Source organism: Mustela erminea, chromosome 5 (assembly GCF_009829155.1).
Source record: "Mustela erminea isolate mMusErm1 chromosome 5, mMusErm1.Pri, whole genome shotgun sequence".
NCBI classification, from domain to species: Eukaryota; Metazoa; Chordata; class Mammalia; order Carnivora; family Mustelidae; genus Mustela; species Mustela erminea.
In genome coordinates, this window is record NC_045618.1 from 19,014,512 (window position 1) to 19,033,253 (window position 18,742).

The 18,742-nt window shown below is 38.2% G+C and overlaps 1 protein-coding gene across 14 annotated transcripts in view; it reads left to right on the forward strand.

The window, feature by feature from the left end:
• Positions 1-18,742, forward strand: part of MEF2A (myocyte enhancer factor 2A) — a 156,851-nt gene that overhangs the window by 127,086 nt on the left and 11,023 nt on the right. For 12 of the 14 annotated variants that reach the window (XM_032342182.1, XM_032342180.1, XM_032342183.1 and 9 more), the window contains 2 exons: positions 326-385; positions 11,527-11,714. In XM_032342182.1, the coding sequence (XP_032198073.1) occupies positions 326-385; positions 11,527-11,714 (248 nt within the window). The remainder of the gene's footprint in view (positions 1-325; positions 386-11,526; positions 11,715-18,742) is intronic. The other 2 variants (XM_032342189.1, XM_032342190.1) reach the window with 1 other exon arrangement.

Sequence of the window (18,742 nt, forward strand, 5' to 3'; positions counted from 1 at the left end):
TCAGCATTTATGACTTTATTCTTTGTAATACAGTGTTTCCTCTTCTTTAAGTCCCAAATTTAATAGTACTGTTAGCATGGACCCCATTCTTAGGAATTTGTACTTTTTGATATTGATACAGGAAAGCATTTGTATCCAGAGCTTGATAGGTGAGCTTTTATGTGTATATTTAACTATATCATATTACACAGTTATGCCAGATTCAGTCTAGGGCTAGTTTTTATTTTTGCTTTTTAGGAAAGGAGTGCAGTTTACTTCGTTCAGATAAGGAAAACCAATTCATGTTCATTCTCTGCCCTCTCTGTTCTCTCTCTAAAATTTTTAGGTGGGATGTTGAGCACTTCAGACCTCACAGTGCCAAATGGAGCCGGAAGCAGTCCAGTGGGTGCGTGAATTACTCCTGTTTGTCTTTCTAGGCATCTGCCCTATATGAGATAAAGGGAATATTGTCCCTCAAATGAGGCCTTATACCAGATAAGGGAAAAATGGGTATATGACTAGAGCAGACATCTCTCCTCGTAGACTTAATTTTCTTCTGAGGGGTGTTTTTACTAATACCTAACATTTTTAAATAACATCCCTGCTCTGTTCTTTATACCTTGGCCTTGAGTGCTTCCTCAAGTGCTTTCAGATACTGTTCTTTGCTAAAGATGCAATTGCCTTCATACAGTTTTTACATCAAGCTAGTTTCTTAAGGAGAAGATTTCTGTATCATCTATTCTTGCCAAAAGTTAGATCATTAGCAGACTGATAGATTTTATAATAGCATGAAATGTTTTTGGAGAGGTTGCAATAACAAAGAAATGGTGGGCCTGCTTCTAGAGCTACAAAGATTATTAAGAAGTTTGTCTTCAAAGCATTGTTTTGGTGGCTATGTGTAGAACATCCACATTTTGTCACAGTTGTAGCCAAATTGGTTTAGTTTTGTTTTGTTTTTTACTTTAGGATCCCAAAGATGACTAGCAAGTTTAAACACATGTTTAAATATGTCTGCCCAACCTCCGAGTCCTGGCAAAGATACAGTATGAACTGAACATTACAGAAACATGGCATATATGTCAAAGAGTTGTAAGAATAACTGTATTCCTTTGGATTATCATCACATTAAGTGGTGTTGGTCTCTTAATCTGTGATAAACATAGTTGTCATCATTGTATCATCATTGTATCTGAAAAAAAAAAAAATTTCCTCCCTAATTTTAGATATTGTGTGTTCCTGGAGACTTCTGAACACAGACACTTCTAAGAAAAATTTACACTTGTATGTATTCAGCCCATTCATTCTATTAAAATGTAAGGAGCTTCTGCCTCAAGAGATTTTTGAATAACTTAATTTAAGGTGATGAGAAAGAAACATATTGCTGAGACAAGTTATGAAACATAGTGGTAGGTTAAATGCCTAATTCTGCCACATATTAATTGTGCTTTGGATGGAATATTATATAAGACCCATTGTAGGATCTTTTTTAACATAATTGTGGAAAATTCATAACAGTATTAATAGTTACACATTAGGCTGCTTTACTTATATGTGTATTTCCAAATATTTATAGTTTATTTAAACTTCATTTGAGTTATTACTCTTTTTGTGTTAAACCTTCCCATATGCTTGTACTCCCCCAGTACTGCCCATCTTACTTTGCCTTCTACTTCCTAGCTTAGTTAAGGCTAGACTCAAGAATTTCTATTTCATTTAATGTTAATTGTAAGTACCTCTTGGTTTATTTCCGAAATTAGTTCTCCCCTCCCCCATGGAGTTTAACTGTTCGAAGATTTCTAATGTGTTTTCCCCTTGACTTTCCTTTTTTTTTTTTCTTCATCCTTCTGGCATATTGTAAACACAGTTCTAACTCCTGTCAAACAAGTGTTTCAATTCCCATTTTTTTTTCTTGTACTTTTTACACTTCCAAAAGCTTTTATCAATATTTTTTCTTATCTGCCATGCAACTGTAAATCTAAACTCTGTCTCTGCTGCTTGGTTTTTCTGTGCTCCCTTTGGTAATTTGAAACTCGGACTTTGTCATCATCAAAAGACATTTTCTTTTGTTGTTGTTGTTGTTGTTGTTGTTTTCATTCATTTTTCTTTTTTTTATAAGCCTCCTCTCCCTGTCGTGACCTTTATGTTTAGAGGGCTACATAATCCTACTCCTGGGATCATGGCACATCGTCATTACTTCATACAAAGCATCTCAGTCTGCTGTGTATTAATCCCTTTTATACCTCTGTTCCATTCCCATGCCCTTCCTCCCCCCATCTTAGGTAACTAATGTGTTTAGTGTTAATAGTGTTAATAATCATGATTAGGAAACATGTATTTCTATTAAAACTTAAAATTCAAGTAAGTATTAAAATATTGTAAGTGCTTAGTGAGAAACTTAAAGATTTTATTTATTTGAGAGAGAGCGTGTGCATGAATGGGGGGCTGGGGGAGAGAGAGGAGACAGAAGGAGAGAAACAAGGAGCCTCCTTGCTGACCTGCTGACTGGGGAGCTGGACATGGGGCTCAGTCCCAGAACCGCATCACAACCTGACCCACAGGCAGACATTTAACCGACTGAGCCACCCAGGCACCCCTTTAGTGAGTTATTTAAAAGTCTGTTTACATTATTACGTATAAACAGAGGTAAATCCTGCTTCTTAGGGTACACCTCAGCATCTCATAATGCATCAAGATTGTATGCCCTGATTCTTCATTAACTCATACTCGTACATGCCAATTTTACCTAGACTGTGCGTAACTCTACTTACTCCACTTGTGTGGCTTGTATTCTAAATGGCATATATATATATATATATATATATATATATATATATATAACTGCTTTTTAACAGAATTAGATCTAACTGAGTAGACCTTTTATGTCAATTAAGATACCAACTGGAAGCATGTATTTATGTGAAATACTTAGAGCATACATGGGTTTAAAGTGTTTTTACTATAAATTGTCCCTAAAGTAAATGATCTGCCATGGGTATTTTTAAAATGTTATTTTTGTGAGGAAGAGCCAGATAATATGTTTTAGCTCATTTTCAACAATGATGCCATTTTGGTTTAGTAGTTTGGAAAAAGTAGTTTAAACTCATTATTATACCAGATATACTCTTTTTTTTTTTTTTTAAGATTTTATTTATTTATTTGACAGAGAGAAATCACAAGTAGTCGGAGAGGCAGGCAGAGAGAGAGAGAGGGAAGCAGGCTCCCTGCTGAGCAGAGAGCCCGATGCGGGACTCGATCCCAGGACCCTGAGATCATGACCTGAGCCGAAGGCAGCGGCTTTACCCACTGAGCCACCCAGGCGCCCCCAGATATACTCTTTATGAATGAAAAGATTAAACAGTTAAGATTCCCAGAGAAGTTTAGAGGGAAAAATATTTAAAAGTAAAGAATGGGGCGCCTGGGTGGCTCAGTGGGTAAAGCCGCTGCCTTCGGCTCAGGTCATGATCTCAGGGTCCTGGGATCGAGTCCCGCATCGGGCTCTCTGCTCAGCAGGGAGCCTGCTTCCTCCTCTCTCTCTGCCTGCCTCTCTGCCTACTTGTGTTCTCTGTCAAATAAATAAATAAAATCTTTAAAAGTAAAGAATGATTTCTAATCTATATTTCCAGATATGTTTCTTGGAACTCTATGAGAAGAAGGATTTATCAATGTTTGATAAACCTTGTGTTAAATAAAACTAAGCAGTTTTCTTCACTGTAGGACTTACTGGAGCCTTTAAAATGCTAATTTGTTTGTGAGTCATTAAACTTAGTATGTAACATATGGTTACACAAAGTGATTTCATAATAGAAACCTTCATTTTTTTCCTCATGAAAAAGCATCTTTCATAATTAGTATCATAAAACATTTTGGGAAATCTTCTTTCTGGTCTTAAGATGATATATAGAAAAGAGTTTTTGGATAATGAAACCTTCCATAAATGAAATTAAAATTGAGGTTTAAAAAAAGACAAGACAATTAAGCTTGTGCTGTGATAATAGTAGACCTGATTATTGGGACCAGCCCTTCCGCTGAAGACACCTACAAATGCTAGGCAAAATATTTTTAAAATCTGCTTGAAAGCACTTGAGAACCTACAAAATAATGAAGAATTCCTGGCTCAAGATCAGGGAATGTTGGAGACAGATCCTCAAAGAGGGTGAACCTGGCATTTATGACTGCTTTTCCGCAGGTGGTAGTTGCCACTTCCACAGTGGAGCAGGATGCCTCAGAGACCTAGGGGGACAGAGAAGTCAAAGTTCAGGGCCCTTAAAAATTGGGAGGGTCCAGTGTACTCCTGTCACTTGTCCCTAAAATAAATGATCTGCCATGGGTATTTAACACTTGTGTTGAGCCCCCAAAAGGCAAGACCATAGAAGTAGAGTGAATCAGAGATTAACAGGCCCTTCTAGTAGCTACATCTAACATCTGCGCCATCTGCTTTCTGTACACTAGAGTGTTGTTATCTACATTTAAAGTACAGAGTAAACATTCTTTACACTGTGTTCCTTTTTTCTTTTTTTTAAGATTTTGCTTGTTTATTTGTCAGAGCATGATGGGGGAGGAAAGACAGGGCAGAGGGAGAAGCAGACTCCTTGCTGAGCAGGGAGCCCAGTGTGGGACTCAGTCCCGGGACCCTGGGATCATGACCTGAGCTGAAGGCAGATGCTTAACTTGACTGGCCACCCAGGTGCCCCATATGTTCTTCTATATTTAAAAAAAAAAAAGTTCTTTGTGTACATAAAACTGAAAATTGACCACATGCTGGGCCACAAAAAAAGTATCAACAAATTTCGGAGAATTTAATCACATAGAGGTAAGCTCTCTGGTGACAGAGTATTTCAGCCAGCAACCAATATCCAAAGACCCTTGTTTAAAATCAATTTTTTATACACAATCTGTATAATAACTTTAATTTTTCAGTGTTTTTATAGATGAGCCTCTGTTCTCCTTGTTCTTATTTTAATTTTTGTTGAGTCTCCTGCTTCCCAAAATACAGGATGTTTCTGGCCCATGTAATAAGGAAAGCAGAAGCATCTTTGAGGTTTTTAAGCATGAGACAAACTTAGAATAGGGAAAGACATGTTAAATAGGAAACCAGAGGAAGCATAACCGTAAAAGAAGGATTGATTTGGTTGTGTAAAATTAAGAATCTTTATTGATCAAAAACACCATGAAGAGAACAAAAAGGCAAGACAGTGAGAAAATGTAGATTGTATACATACAGTACACAGAGGTCTTTTTTATCAAGAATACATACAAGTCATCATGGAAAAGAAATCTGATTTTTGAAAATGTGCACGAGAACATTTTACAAAAGAAGTTACCAGGTATCCAGTAAACCTGTGACAAGATACTCAGTCTCAGTAACCAAGGCAGTGCAAAATTAAAATCACAGAAAGCATCATACACCAGCCACAATGGCCAAAGCAGAATAGGCTGATAATACCAGGTGTTGATAACTCTCATTGTGAGAGTTCCAAACTTTCATTCCCTGAGGATGACAGTGCAAATTGATGCAGCCGTTTTGACATTGTCTCCTAAAGTAGTAGATATATGGGTTCTACAACCCACCATTTTTATTCATCCTTATATACTGTAGAGAAATGCATATGTGTACCATGAGCATCAGGAAATAAAGGAATGCGCATGGCATTGCCTGTTACAGGCAACATCTAGAAATAATCCAAATTTCTGTCAACAGTAGAACAAATAAATAAATGATAGTATGTCTATGTGAAGGAGTTCTATACTGGAATGAAAAGGAATAAACTATAGCAGTAATTAGCATGGTGGCTGAATTTCATCAGACTATGATGTATGAAAGACAATGGATGCAAATACAAAATTATTCTATTCTATCTAAATAAAGCTGGAAAAATAGCCAAGCAATATTATGTGCTAAGATTGCGTGTAGATAGATGATAAAACTGTAAAGAAAAACAAGTCACTGTAATAGTCATAATACTGGTTATTTTGGGTAGGTGGGACAACAGGAATGTTTGGGGGGCCCAATTATAGAGCCTTTTCAGGGTTTTGGCAGTATTCTTTTTCCTGATGTAATGGATACGTGGAGATTTTAAATTTATGCTAAAGCCTTGATTTTTAAGGTTTTATGTACCATTTTGTATTATGTGGTACGTTAATATGAGTTTTAAAATAGATACATTTGGGCGCCTGGGTGGCTCAGTGGGTTAAGCCGCTGCCTTCGGCTCAGGTCATGATCTCAGGGTCCTGGGATCGAGTCCCGCATCGGGCTCCCTGCTCAGCAGAGAGCCTGCTTCCCTCTCTCTCTCTCTGCCTGCCTCTCTGCCTACTTGTGATCTCTCTCTGTCAAATAAATAAATAAAATCTTTAAAAAAAAAAAAATAAATAAAATAAAATAAAATAAAATAGATACATTTGATTTTTAAAAGGAATTCTAAACCAAAGTGTGGAGGTACTTTTAAAACGATAAGAGAGGGGCGCCTGGGTGGCTCAGTGGGTTAAAGCCTCTGCCTTCAGCTCAAGTCATGATCCCCAGGGTCCTGGGAGCCCTGCATCAGGCTCTCTGCTCAGTGGGAGACCTGCCTCCCCCTTTCTCTCTGCCTGCCCCTCTGCCTACTTGTGATCTCTGTTTGTCAAATAAATAAAGAAAATCTTAAAAATAAATAAATCAATCAAATGATAAGAGAATGTAATGTACATTGTATAAGTGTTATACTACCCTGAAATCTAGAGAGAAAACATTACACATTCATACTCTCAGAAAGACTTAACAGTCTTTGGGCAAAGACTCAGTTCATTGGGCACTACTGTCTGCATGTGGCAGCGGGATGTACAGTCCCATCTTGAGATCAGGAAGCAAGACTGTGTCAAGGGGACAGACCAGCAAAAGCCTAGGATGGCAGAGCAGAAAGCTGGAAAGCTCTGGCTCCTCCACAGTGAGCTGCAAAAGCCACTGAGCTTGCAACCACTTTTCTCCAGTTGTCTTAAGTGAGATAAAAAGATTTTCTCATTTTGTAGAGAAGAAGTAAAATAAAATACAAGCAAGAGGAAGGGGAATATTTAATAAGTAGGTGGGTTTTTTAATGTACCTAAATGTACAATTCAAAAAAGAAACCAACTAGTATTTGAAAAATGGAAAGGATGTATCAGGAGATTTAAATAAAAATGACAAAAGAAAACCACAAACTCACTAATTACCAACTATTACCACTTTGTGTTGTGATCTGGAGAACCAGTGCAGGTGTGAGGAAACTGATGATGGCATTGTAAGTTAGTAATGAGCTTTCTGAAAAGATTTTGTGAAGATGTTCCAGTAGTCATAAAAATGTTCATGCCTCTGAGCCCACAAATCCCATTCCTGGGAATCTCTCCTAAAGAAATGAACTAGAACTTGCAAAGATTCACTGCAACTTTATTTATAGTATGAATAATAGGAAGAAACCAATGTATTCAACAGTATAAAAATTATGTAAATGAAAATTTTCATCTGAACTTCTTTTTAGTTGTAATTTAAAACGATGCAAAAAATATGCATGTGGAAAATAAAAAGGAGGGGAAATCCAAACTGATTATCATAGTTATGTTGGGATGGTGGATATAGGAATTTTCTCTCTCCTTTTCTAGTTTTTAAACTTTCTATATTGATATGGTTGGTACCACCACAGTCATAACATTTTATTATAGTAAATTAAAGCATTCATTTGTTTTTCCTTGAAACATAATTTGTTTTCAGTCTTTTATTGTTCAAGTAAAACCTGCCAGTTTTGTACATGCTGTAAATTGTATACATTTTCCAGAGTGGCATTCTGACTTGGCATACGAGGTACATTTCTCTACTGAAAGTTGACATTTAATACTTAAATAACACTGTAGTTCAGATGACTTCAGGAACTCCTTTTGACTTTGGGCCCGTGTTTAAAGATCAAGCGTAAAATAAAGTCTCTGATATCCAGCAATTTCACTTTTTTTTAAAAACATGTTGAGAAAGAAAAAAATATATCAGACTAGAAATAGAAAGGCTCAAGAAGCTCTTAGAATTGTTTAGGGGTGAGCGAAGGGAATATGTAAGGGCTTGCGTCCTGGCAGAGGCAGTGGCCAGTAATGAGAGGTGGATGAAACAAGAAACGTTACAAAGAGCAGTAAAGCTGGAGCTCTGAAACCTGGATGGGAGTGACAGCGGGTGCTTGTAGTACAGGGGTGTGTAACTGGCGGGGTTTGAGGTGACAGCAGCATATCTGTGGGATATGGCTGCATGGGGACTAGAAATTAGGAGATGTAAAGAGTAGAAACAGATTTAAGAGTCATACAGAGGCAACGGTTAAAGCCAGGGAGCCTCAGAAGAGGAAAAGCCGCTTTGGGGCTGCCCACATGGGAGGGATGGAGAGGTTGAGTACAGTCCTCAGGAAGGGCTCACAGGTTTATCTCATGAGCGTTGTCTGTTGGAGATTACAAACTTCTAGTGGACAGAACCCATGTTGTCTGTCATATAGGGATTTCCACGGCATTAAGTGCATGTGTCTACCATGATTTTTAGTCTTCTTTAATTTTCGGTTCTTTATACAAAAGATAATTGTATAGATTTTTTTAATGTTTTCTTATTTATCAAATAATCAGCTGAAAGTTTGTCAGATTTTATGAAAATTTGTCAGATATGATAAAAATCAATTTTTGAGCCTTGCTTTGGACACATTTTTCAGGATCCTTTGAGATTTTCAAAATCCTGTGCATGTCAGTTCAACTTCTGAATTTGATTCTTAGTAGTAAAACATTAATGACATCATTGTCTGCAATTCAGCCCTAAAGAGTAGTGTTAAGGACATGAAGTGCTTTCTAGCCACTTGAATACATTATTCCAGCTGTTAGGATATTCTGAACTACGATCCTGACTGCTATAATTGAATGATCTGCCTTAGAGCTGTAGGGACCATGAGATTAGCTTTCTTAAGTTACTGGAGACATCGGTATGCACTTTGCTCAAGAGCATTTTTGTCATGTTTGTGTCAGGGGATAATTTACTTTAAAACCTGAGAACACATTTTGATAATAATCACATTGGGTTAATTCATTTAGAGTTGGTATTTTAATTCTTAAATTTGTAGGCTGTGGCAAAATGAGGTGGTTTTTTGGTCATAAAAAAAATGCATGGGGAGTAAGAAGTATATTTAATATATGCTACTCTCCACTGCACAAAATAACCAATAGTGCATATAAGGTTATCCTGTTTCAGCCTGGCAAGTCACCAGACACTTACGTTATCCTCTAGTAATTATCTGCTGCAGACTCCCAGCTTCACACTAAGAAATACCATGCTTTTAGATTCCCTTCACTCTGGGTGACTGGTATTTTATGTAGCTGAAAAGCATCCTAGGCTCCACATGGGTAAAGAGTATTAGAGCTTCTTGATAATGCATTCTTCTACATTAGCTTCGCATCATCTTGTCATGTATTTGAGAAGAAATACTGCTTTGTCCTTCAGATTTGAGTGCAAATCAAGTAAATAAGAATCTTGCAGATGTTCTCGAAGATTACAAACATTTGTGCCTATTAAGAGAAATGTTATCTGTACTTACTAATGTTAATCTAACGTTTTATTCGTTTCTGTTAAGCTTATTTTTGAAAAATTACTTGATAAGCATTTTATATTCAGATGACTACCCTTAGCACTTACCTCTGCCTAATGCCTGGATGAGCTCTCCTCCACAGGGGATGGCCTAGTGAAGAGATTGTTTAACAGCACTACTTTCTGAAGCTTAACAGGAAGCAGGAATTGCTCTCTGGGGTGTGGAGAGGAGATTCGGCCCAGATTTAATACATGCTGTTTCAAGATAATGGAAGTAGAATGCAGGAAACAGCCTCATAAGGTTAACTGAAATACCAGTCCTCACAACAAAAATTAAATCACATAAGTGAATTAAAACTGGTAGGGCACTTTGTAAAAGTTCCAGAGAAAGCAGGAGGAGTTGGGTGAGAGTGGGAGGGGGGGTGGCCAGGAGGAAAACCGGTTATCTGGAATCCTGACAGTTTGAATGACAGCGGCAGGAAAGATGCAGGCCAGTTCTCCAGGGCCACACCTCAGCACTCAGTTTTCTTTGTCCTTTGAAAATGTACTGGTTAGGATCCAGTAATGTTGATTAGATCACTTTGTCAAACGTCAATTTTTAGTTATTCATGTGAATAGTACAGCCAAATAACATGTTTTTCAAACTCTTTATGATAAGCAGATATATTGAATCATTCATTTTCTTCAGCTGATTATTTTCAAGTACTTAATCCCTCTCTTTCTGGTTACATTTTCTAAATTTTAGAATTCTATAGATCAGTTGCCCTATTCATTTGAATACTGCTCCTGAAATTTTTTTTTTAATTTTTTAAAAATTAAAGAGAGAAAGATCACGAGCAAGGGGGTGGGGTAGAGAGCAGGAAGCCCCATGCAGGTCTTGATCCTGGGACTCTGGGATCATGACCTGAGCTGAAGGCAGATCCTTCACTGACTGACTGAACCACCCAGGCGCCCCCGAAAGTGTTTTATAAACCACCAAACACTATATGGATTGTAAATAATTTTAAATAATATTTCTGCTCCATTCAAGAAACTTTCATAGATTTAAAATGTTCTGATAACCAAATACAAATGCTCTTAAAGTGAAAAACCTGTAGTACATAGTTGTCTTTTGTCATTAACTCATTGCAGTTCTTGGAGACGCATCATTGCACTTCTTGGCATGCTTTTTCCAGGGTGCAGTTCTCCTTTTTGTGTCAGCTTTTTCCTCATCCTGGCTCTCTTCTGAGTCTCAAAATGGCTCGAGTATCAAATGCTTCCTCAGTCATGTTTGGAGGAATGCAGGAGCCTCCCTCACCATCATGTAAGAGCTGCTTTACTTAGGATCCGACTGGACGTTCCTGGGTCCCCTCCAATGGTGAGAGAGAAGGCCTGCACACGTTAGCTCGGACCTGTCACTGAGCAGGGCTGGAGTGGAGTCCGCTCACCCCGACCACGTGGCTGCTACCCCCGAGGAGGACTAGAAGGACTGCAGCCTCTGTGAAAATAGGAATGGTCTTTCACTTTGATCTCTTAGCTCAGCTGACGCCCAGAAGGGCTGCACATAGAGAACATCACCACTGTGTACCCACGTCCTCACTTCCTCTGAGAGAGAGCCTGCTCTTTTAGGAAAGTTGAAAACCAGGAATAAGATGATTAAAGTCAGACAGACCACAAATACTTAACGAAGACCTTACTGGCAGCCAGCTTATCCGATCTCCATTACCTTGCTCCCCAGTAGGACATGCCCTGTTAGAAAAGGATCTTGTGTTTTAAATATCTCTCAGTAGGTCCAAGCAGTAAGACTGGAAGCAAGTGGAATAAGTCTTAAGTTTTATGTGTGTTTCAAACTTGGGTTGATATTTTTGCTTCTTTTTAAAATATTCAGAGATACACGTGGTCAGCTGCTAATGAGTTTTGTGACAAAATTTATTTGAAACTAGAACTAGGGAAAACTTGTTTCCTATTTCTACCAATGTGTTTTAACAACTCTTTTCATATTAATGAATGGTATTTCCTTTTTCCAGGGAATGGATTCGTAAACTCAAGAGCTTCTCCAAATTTGATTGGAACTACTGGTGCAAATAGTTTAGGCAAAGTTATGCCTACAAAGTCTCCCCCTCCTCCAGGTGGTGGCAATCTTGGAATGAACAGTCGAAAACCAGATCTTCGAGTTGTCATCCCTCCTTCCAGCAAGGGCATGATGCCTCCACTGGTACGTTAAATTTCTCTTCAGCCTCATTCCTCAAAATACAGTCTGTGTTTTTCTTTGGAATTTTTTGTACTTCCATTGAATCTAGACCCTTAATATTTCTGTTTGAAGTCAGCATTTGAAGACACAGGTCTATTTTAAATACACAGAAATCAGATTGTAGAAAAACAGGATGTAAATATGCTTAGTGGTTATTTAAAATTAAAGCTAAATGAGGAGAGGTTGTTAGGCTTAATTTTAATTTTAACAGGCTGGGATCTTAGCTCAGAGATTCCATGACCAAATTCATAAACCTGACTTAAGTATTTCTTCTATCTCTACTTTGCATACTTTCAGTAATCGATTACACATGCTTTCTGTAGGAGAAACACTGTATTAGTTGTTAGAAAATTCTACATGCATACCAAAGAGAACCACTGTAGAATAAGGGACAAGGCATCAAAACTTGAATGAGTTCGTCTCCACGTAGTCTTTGTTTATTCCTTCTCAGCTAACCTTCCCATTGAATACTATAGAGAATACAGGTCTCCCCACACTAGCCCTTGGCAATGTCTTCATAGTTCCAGGGTCATATGCTTTTGAATCCTGTGTTTATGAAGAGGCGAGTATGTTTATCTCCCCGCGCTTCTTATAGGAAAAAAAATCAGAATATGTATGCAAGTTTTGAAACCATTCCTTATACAGCATGGCTTGACTAACATGCAGTGTGATATGCAAGGCGTTCTCTCTCCAGTGCAGCACTGTTTGGTTTTTTGCTAAGTAAAAGTTGATGCCATCAGGCTTTAGATAATCTACATATGTATAATGCTTTATCGATTCCCAAACATCTTCATATGCCTTGTCACATTTGATTGTCAATTATGTTGTAATCTTGGCTGGGTAGAGATGAGGAAACTGAGGGAGAAGTTAGTACTTGTCCAAGGTAATATAAAAGAGAGCCAGGACCAAAACCTTTTAAGGCAAGAAACAAAACAATTTTTCATTTGGAGATGATAGAAAGCTGGAAACTGTGTTGCTCCCAGCCTTACAAGGAAAACGAGTTGGACAAACAAGTTCACAGTTCTCCTTGAATAGATCATGGTGCTGAGATTTCATGGCATCCAAGTGGCCCAAACTTAAGGAAGAGACAGATACTGTAGGGAGAGGACATTCGAGCACTGATTTGTCTGGGTAGGACACAGGTAATGAGAGGTTCAGCTCAGATGCTTGGGGAATTGCTGGAGGCCAAGTGTTCACTGGCAGGACCATGTAAACCCCTAGTACTCTGACGTAGGTGAAGTCCAAGTTCTTTTGGAGGCTTTTTCTTCACAACCCTACTGGGTGCTCACAGAAGAGATTGGGAACATCCTGAAGATGTCTCCACTATGATGTACGGCTGAGAAAAGGGAAGAGCAGCCCCTGTAATAGGGACAAAATGTGCTGCCTGGACCCTTCTCCCCTTTCTGTCCTATGGACCAGAAGTGTTCATCTGTGAGGGGATGAATGACAGAAAGTGTCACCCTCCAGGCCCTTTGGCGACCTCCCATTGTATCTTGAGAAATGGAAAAGGAAAAACATCTGAAGCCAGGGCGGAGGTGCAGGAACAATGTGAACGCCAAGAGCATGGCAGATGCCCAAGAGGCCCCAGCCCGGGGCGCAGCACCAAGAGGGGAAGGCCGCAGACTGAGAATGGATCACACACTGGAGAAAAACCGGCTTCCGGCAAACCAGCCTCACTTCCTGCTGCAGGGATTCGGGGCCCATGGTGGCAGCACCGAGAGTGATGACTGCACCCGTGAGCTCCAACTCAGCCCAATTCCTAACTAAATGAACTCAAACCAAGCGCTAAAGACCTATTGGTCTGTAGGTCAGTAAAGTTAACTCAAACTGCAAAACAAAGAGAAAGAAGGGTGAAAATAAAACAAAGAGCAGAACAAATCTTCCAAGAGCTGTGGACTTCTATCAGGTGGTTTAACATATTTGTCATTGGAATTCCAAAAAGAGGGGAGAGAGAACAGAGCAGAAGAAATATTTGAAGAAACAGTAACACCAAGTAGGACAAATACACATTTCAGATTGCTAAAAGCAAAGGACAACAAGGAGAAAATCTTAAAGGCAGCCAGAGGAAAGAGAAGGAAAAAGAAAATATATACCATACTTCTCTTCAGAACCTATGGAAGCTATAAAACCGCGGAGTAACCTGCGGTGCTGGAATTCAAAACAAGAAACCCTCAACCTGGAATTCTGTATCCAGCAAAGTTGTCTTTCAGAAATGAAAGAGAAATAAAAACTTTCTCAAACAAAAAATCTGGGGAATTTATTGCTGGGAGATCTGTTCTGCAAAAAATGCTGAAGGAAGTCCTTCTGCAAAGGGACTGTGATGCCAGCAAAAACTTGGATCTACACAGAGAAATATAGAACAATGGAAATGAAATAAATGAAGATAAAATAAAACACAATTTATTTTCCCCTACATTTTGTAAACATTTTAGATTACAAAGATAGTACAGAAAGTTCTCCTAATGCTTCATACCAGTTTCTCCGATTATTAACATCTTGCATTAGTATAGTACAATAGTACTGTAGTACTGCATAGTACTAAAAGGTCAGTATTGATACATTATTATTCACAGAACTTTTGTACTTTATTCAGATTTCTTTAGTTTTTAAACCACATAGCTTGTGTTCTGGGACCCCATCCAAGACACCACATTACACTTAGTAGGCTGTTTCCTCAGACTCCTCTTGGTTGTGATAGTTTCTAAGTCTTTCCTTGCTTTAATGACCTTGACAGTTTTGAGAAGTACTAGTAAGGTATTTTGTAGAATGTCCTTCCATTGGGACTTTTTTCCTCACGTTTTACTCATGATTAGACTGGGGTTATGGGTTTCAGGGAGGAAGGCCACAACTCAAGTGTGCCATTTTTATCACCTCATACAAAGGGTACATAGTATCATTATGAGTAATTACTGTTGTTGTCAACCTTGGTCACCTTGCTGATGCAGTGTTGCATGGGTTTCTGTGCTGCAAAGTTACACTTCTTCCTTTGCGTACTGTCCTCTTTGGAAAGAAGTCCTATGCAAGGTCCATACTTAAGGAGTGGGGAATTAGGCTCTACCTCCTTGAGGGCAGAATATCTGCATAAATTATTTGGAGTTCTTCTGAACAGGTGATTTATCTGTTTGCTTTTATTATTTAATGATTTACATTAATACAGACTTATGGATATTTATACTACTAAATTCTGCTAACATATAGTTCTACCAATACTGTTTCATTCTGTTGCTCATATTCCAGCTTTAGCTGTCGAGGACTTTTCACTTGGTTCCAGTTCCTCTGAAAATACACCCTCATCCTTGTGGGGTTATTTTTGGCAGGGAGGGGATAATGAAGGTTACTTTAAAATTTTTCAGTTACGACGAAGTGTTCCAGGCTCATCTTGTATATTACCTGCCCCAGTCCCAGAATCAGTCATTTCTCTAAGGAACCTGGTTCCTTATTATTGGAGACTGGTATTAGAAACCGGAATTCAGGCATCTCTCTCTTTTTAATTGTTCTAAAAGATCACTACTTTCTAAAGCAAAAATAGCGGGAATGAAGTTGGTGCTTATAATACATGTAGAAATAAAGTGTAGGACAACAAAAGACAGGAAGCAAAGTTGTAAACACACTGTTTGAAGCCATTACTCTACACCTAATATGATATCTACTTGACGGTAAACTCTAGTTAACTAAAGATGTATGTTATAAAACCTAGTGCAACTACAGAAAACAATTTAAAAAGAGGTATAAAAAGTCAATAGAGGAGATAGAATGGAATTATAAAAAAATGCTCGAATAGCCCAAGATATGGGAGAAAACAGAAAAATACAACAAAGAGACAATGAGACAAATAAATACAGCTAACAACATTGTAGATTTTAATCCAACCATACAAGTAATCACACTGAATGTGGTCGTAAACATCAGTTAAAAGACAAAATGTCAGATTGTTTAAGAAAAGGAAGGTCATGGCGATTCACAAACCTGTACCCCTGGGGATAAAAATACATCATATGTTTATTTATTTATTTATTTATTTTTTAAGATTTTATTTATTTGACAGACAGAGATCACAAGTAGGCAGAGAGGCAGGCAGAGAGAGAGGAGGAAGCAGGCTCCCTGCTGAGCAGAGAACCCGATGCGGGGCTCGATCCCAGGTCGCTGAGATCATGACCTGAGCCGAAGACAGAGGCTTTAACCCACTGAGCCACACAGGCACCCCCATTATATGTTTATTTAAAAAATTAATTAATTAATTAAAAAAAAAAGGAAGGTCATACTATACACAGTCTATAGAAACCCTACTTTAAATATAAAGGCATAGGTTAGCAGATAGAAAAAACATACTATGCAAATGTTAACCACAAGAAGGCTAGTGTAGCAATATTAATTTCAGACAATATGGGCTTCACAATAAGGAATATTATCAAGAATAAAGAAGGACTTCACACAGTCCATTTTCCAAGAAATAAGTATCTTTAATGTATACACACGTAACAGCCTGCCTTCAAAATTTGTAAGCCAAAAACTGATGGAACTAAAAGGTGAAATAGAAAAATCCACAACTGTAGCTGGAAACTTAAACATTCTTCTCTCCGTAATCGGCAGAACAAGCAGGCAGAAAAATCTGTAAGGATCTGGACAACCTGAGCAATACTCAGCCAGCCTCACCAGTACTCTAACAGACTTTTATGGGACACTTCACAACAGCAGAGCATAACATTTTTCTTAAGGGCCCTTGGAACATTCACCAAGATAGACCATTACCTGTGCCATAAAGTAAATCTCAACAAATATCAAAGAATTAAAATCATCTAGATTATATTCTCTGATCATAATGAAATCATAACAGAAAGGAAAAATCCTGATATATTGAGAAATTAACACACTTTTAAATAATCTCTGGGTCAAAGCGGAAATCTCAGGAGAAATTATAAAATATGTATGTGTGTATGTGTATGTGTGTATGTATGTATATGAGAGAGGGAAACTTACAGCATTTGATGTTTATATTAGAAAAGAGAAGGTACTAAATCAGTAAACATTTGTTAAAACTCATAAACTCAAGAAAGAAGAGCAAAAACTTAACCCAAAGCAATCAAAAGAAAAAATTCAGAAATAAATGAAATTTAAAACGAAAGCAATAGAGAAAAGCAATCAAGCAAAGCCTAGTTTTTTGATTGCTAAACTTCTGGCCAAGCTGACCAAATTAAAAGAGAAGGCACAGGTTATCAATATCAAGAATGAAAGAGGTACTGGCAGAAAGGTGGGCGCCAGTGGACAAAACAGAGAGCCCAGAAAATAGACCTACACAAATATATTCTGTTGTATTTTGACAAAGGCAGTAAAGCAGTTCAGCCGAGAAAGGATAGCTGGTCCAACCGACTCTCCTGGAACAGTTCACCATCCATATGCAAAAATAAAACCTCAAAATACAAATCATACCTTATGCAAAAATTAACTAAAAACGCATCATAGACTCAAGCATAAAATACAAAACTCTGAAACTTTTAGAAGAAAATTTTGGAAGAAACAATACACCAAAAACATGATCCATAAAGAAAATTCTGATATATTGATGCTATCAAAACAGTTTCACTATCAAAATGTTTTACTCTGTAAACGGTCCTACCCAGAGAATAAAAAGACAGCCTACAGATAAGAAACTGCTTGCAAATCACATACCTTGTAAAGGACCTGCTTCTATGATGATACAACTGTACATCTATTAGGATGACTAAGATTTAAAAAATAGAATCAGTGGTACTGTGATAGCATTGTATGGGAACAGATGGAAAAGCTACACTTGTGAGCACAGCATACTGTATGGAGTTGGGGAACTGCTGTGTTGTACACCTGAAAAAATGTAACATCATGTGTCAGCTTTACTCGGGTGCCTGGTTGGCTCAGTCGGGTAAGTGTCCAGCTCTTGATTTCAGCTCAGGTTTTGATAGCAGAGTTCAAGACCCGCTGATATCAGAGTTCAAGGCGAGTTCAAGACCCGATGAGGCCTACTTAAAAACAAAACAAAAACCCAGCATTCTAAAATGCCAAGTTCTGACAAGGATGCAGAGCAACAAGAACCCTCGTATATTCATGCTTAGAATGCAAAGTCACACACCACTTGGGAAAACAGATCAACAACGTCTTACAAAGTTAAATATATACTTGTCATACTACCCAACAGTCCTCTCCTAGAGAATTTACACAAGTGAACTGAGAACTGTGCTTATAGAAATCTGTATTTTTCACAGTTGCCAAAAACTGAGAACAACCTAGATGTCCTTCCAACAGAAGAATGGATGGATATACACACTGTGGTACATCCAGACAAAGGAGTACTGCTCAGCAATAAAAAGGGATGAGCCACTTATTCACAGCAGTATAGATGATCTTAAATGAGTTTTGCTAAGTGAAAGAAGCTGGATCCGAAAGACTACATAGCATGTGATTCCATTTATATTTCATTCTGCAAAATGCAGAACAGATCAGTAGTTGCCAGGGATGGAGAGAGGAGTTGACTGCAAAGGGTACTTGAGGTGAATTTTTGAGGCGATGGAACTCTTCAGTGATCCTGTGCTGGTGAGTGTGCATATGAGTCTATGCCTCTGTTAAAACTCATAAAACTGTACAAAGAGTGGTTTTACTATATGCAGTTAAAAATCAACCAGGATTCCAGGGGAACTGCAGATGGAATACAGACTGTGACACATGAATATGGCTGTAGTACAAGTCTGTGACAGGATGATCTGGAAGGGGACGGGGGGGAAGGAGCTCTCAGTAACTTTGGAAACGGTTTTAACTCTAGATAGAGAAAACAAAAAAATGAGGAAGTCGTTGTGCTCAAGATGGTACATTTGTTAGACAACACTCAAACAGTGAATACATTGTAGATAAAGCCAGGTTTTTCATTGTTTGGGGGGAAAAAACTTACAAATAAGCAAGGTGGTTGGGGTTGGGGAAGGAAGGCTACAGTGAAGACTGTGTTTCTGGGCTATTGTTGGAAGTTT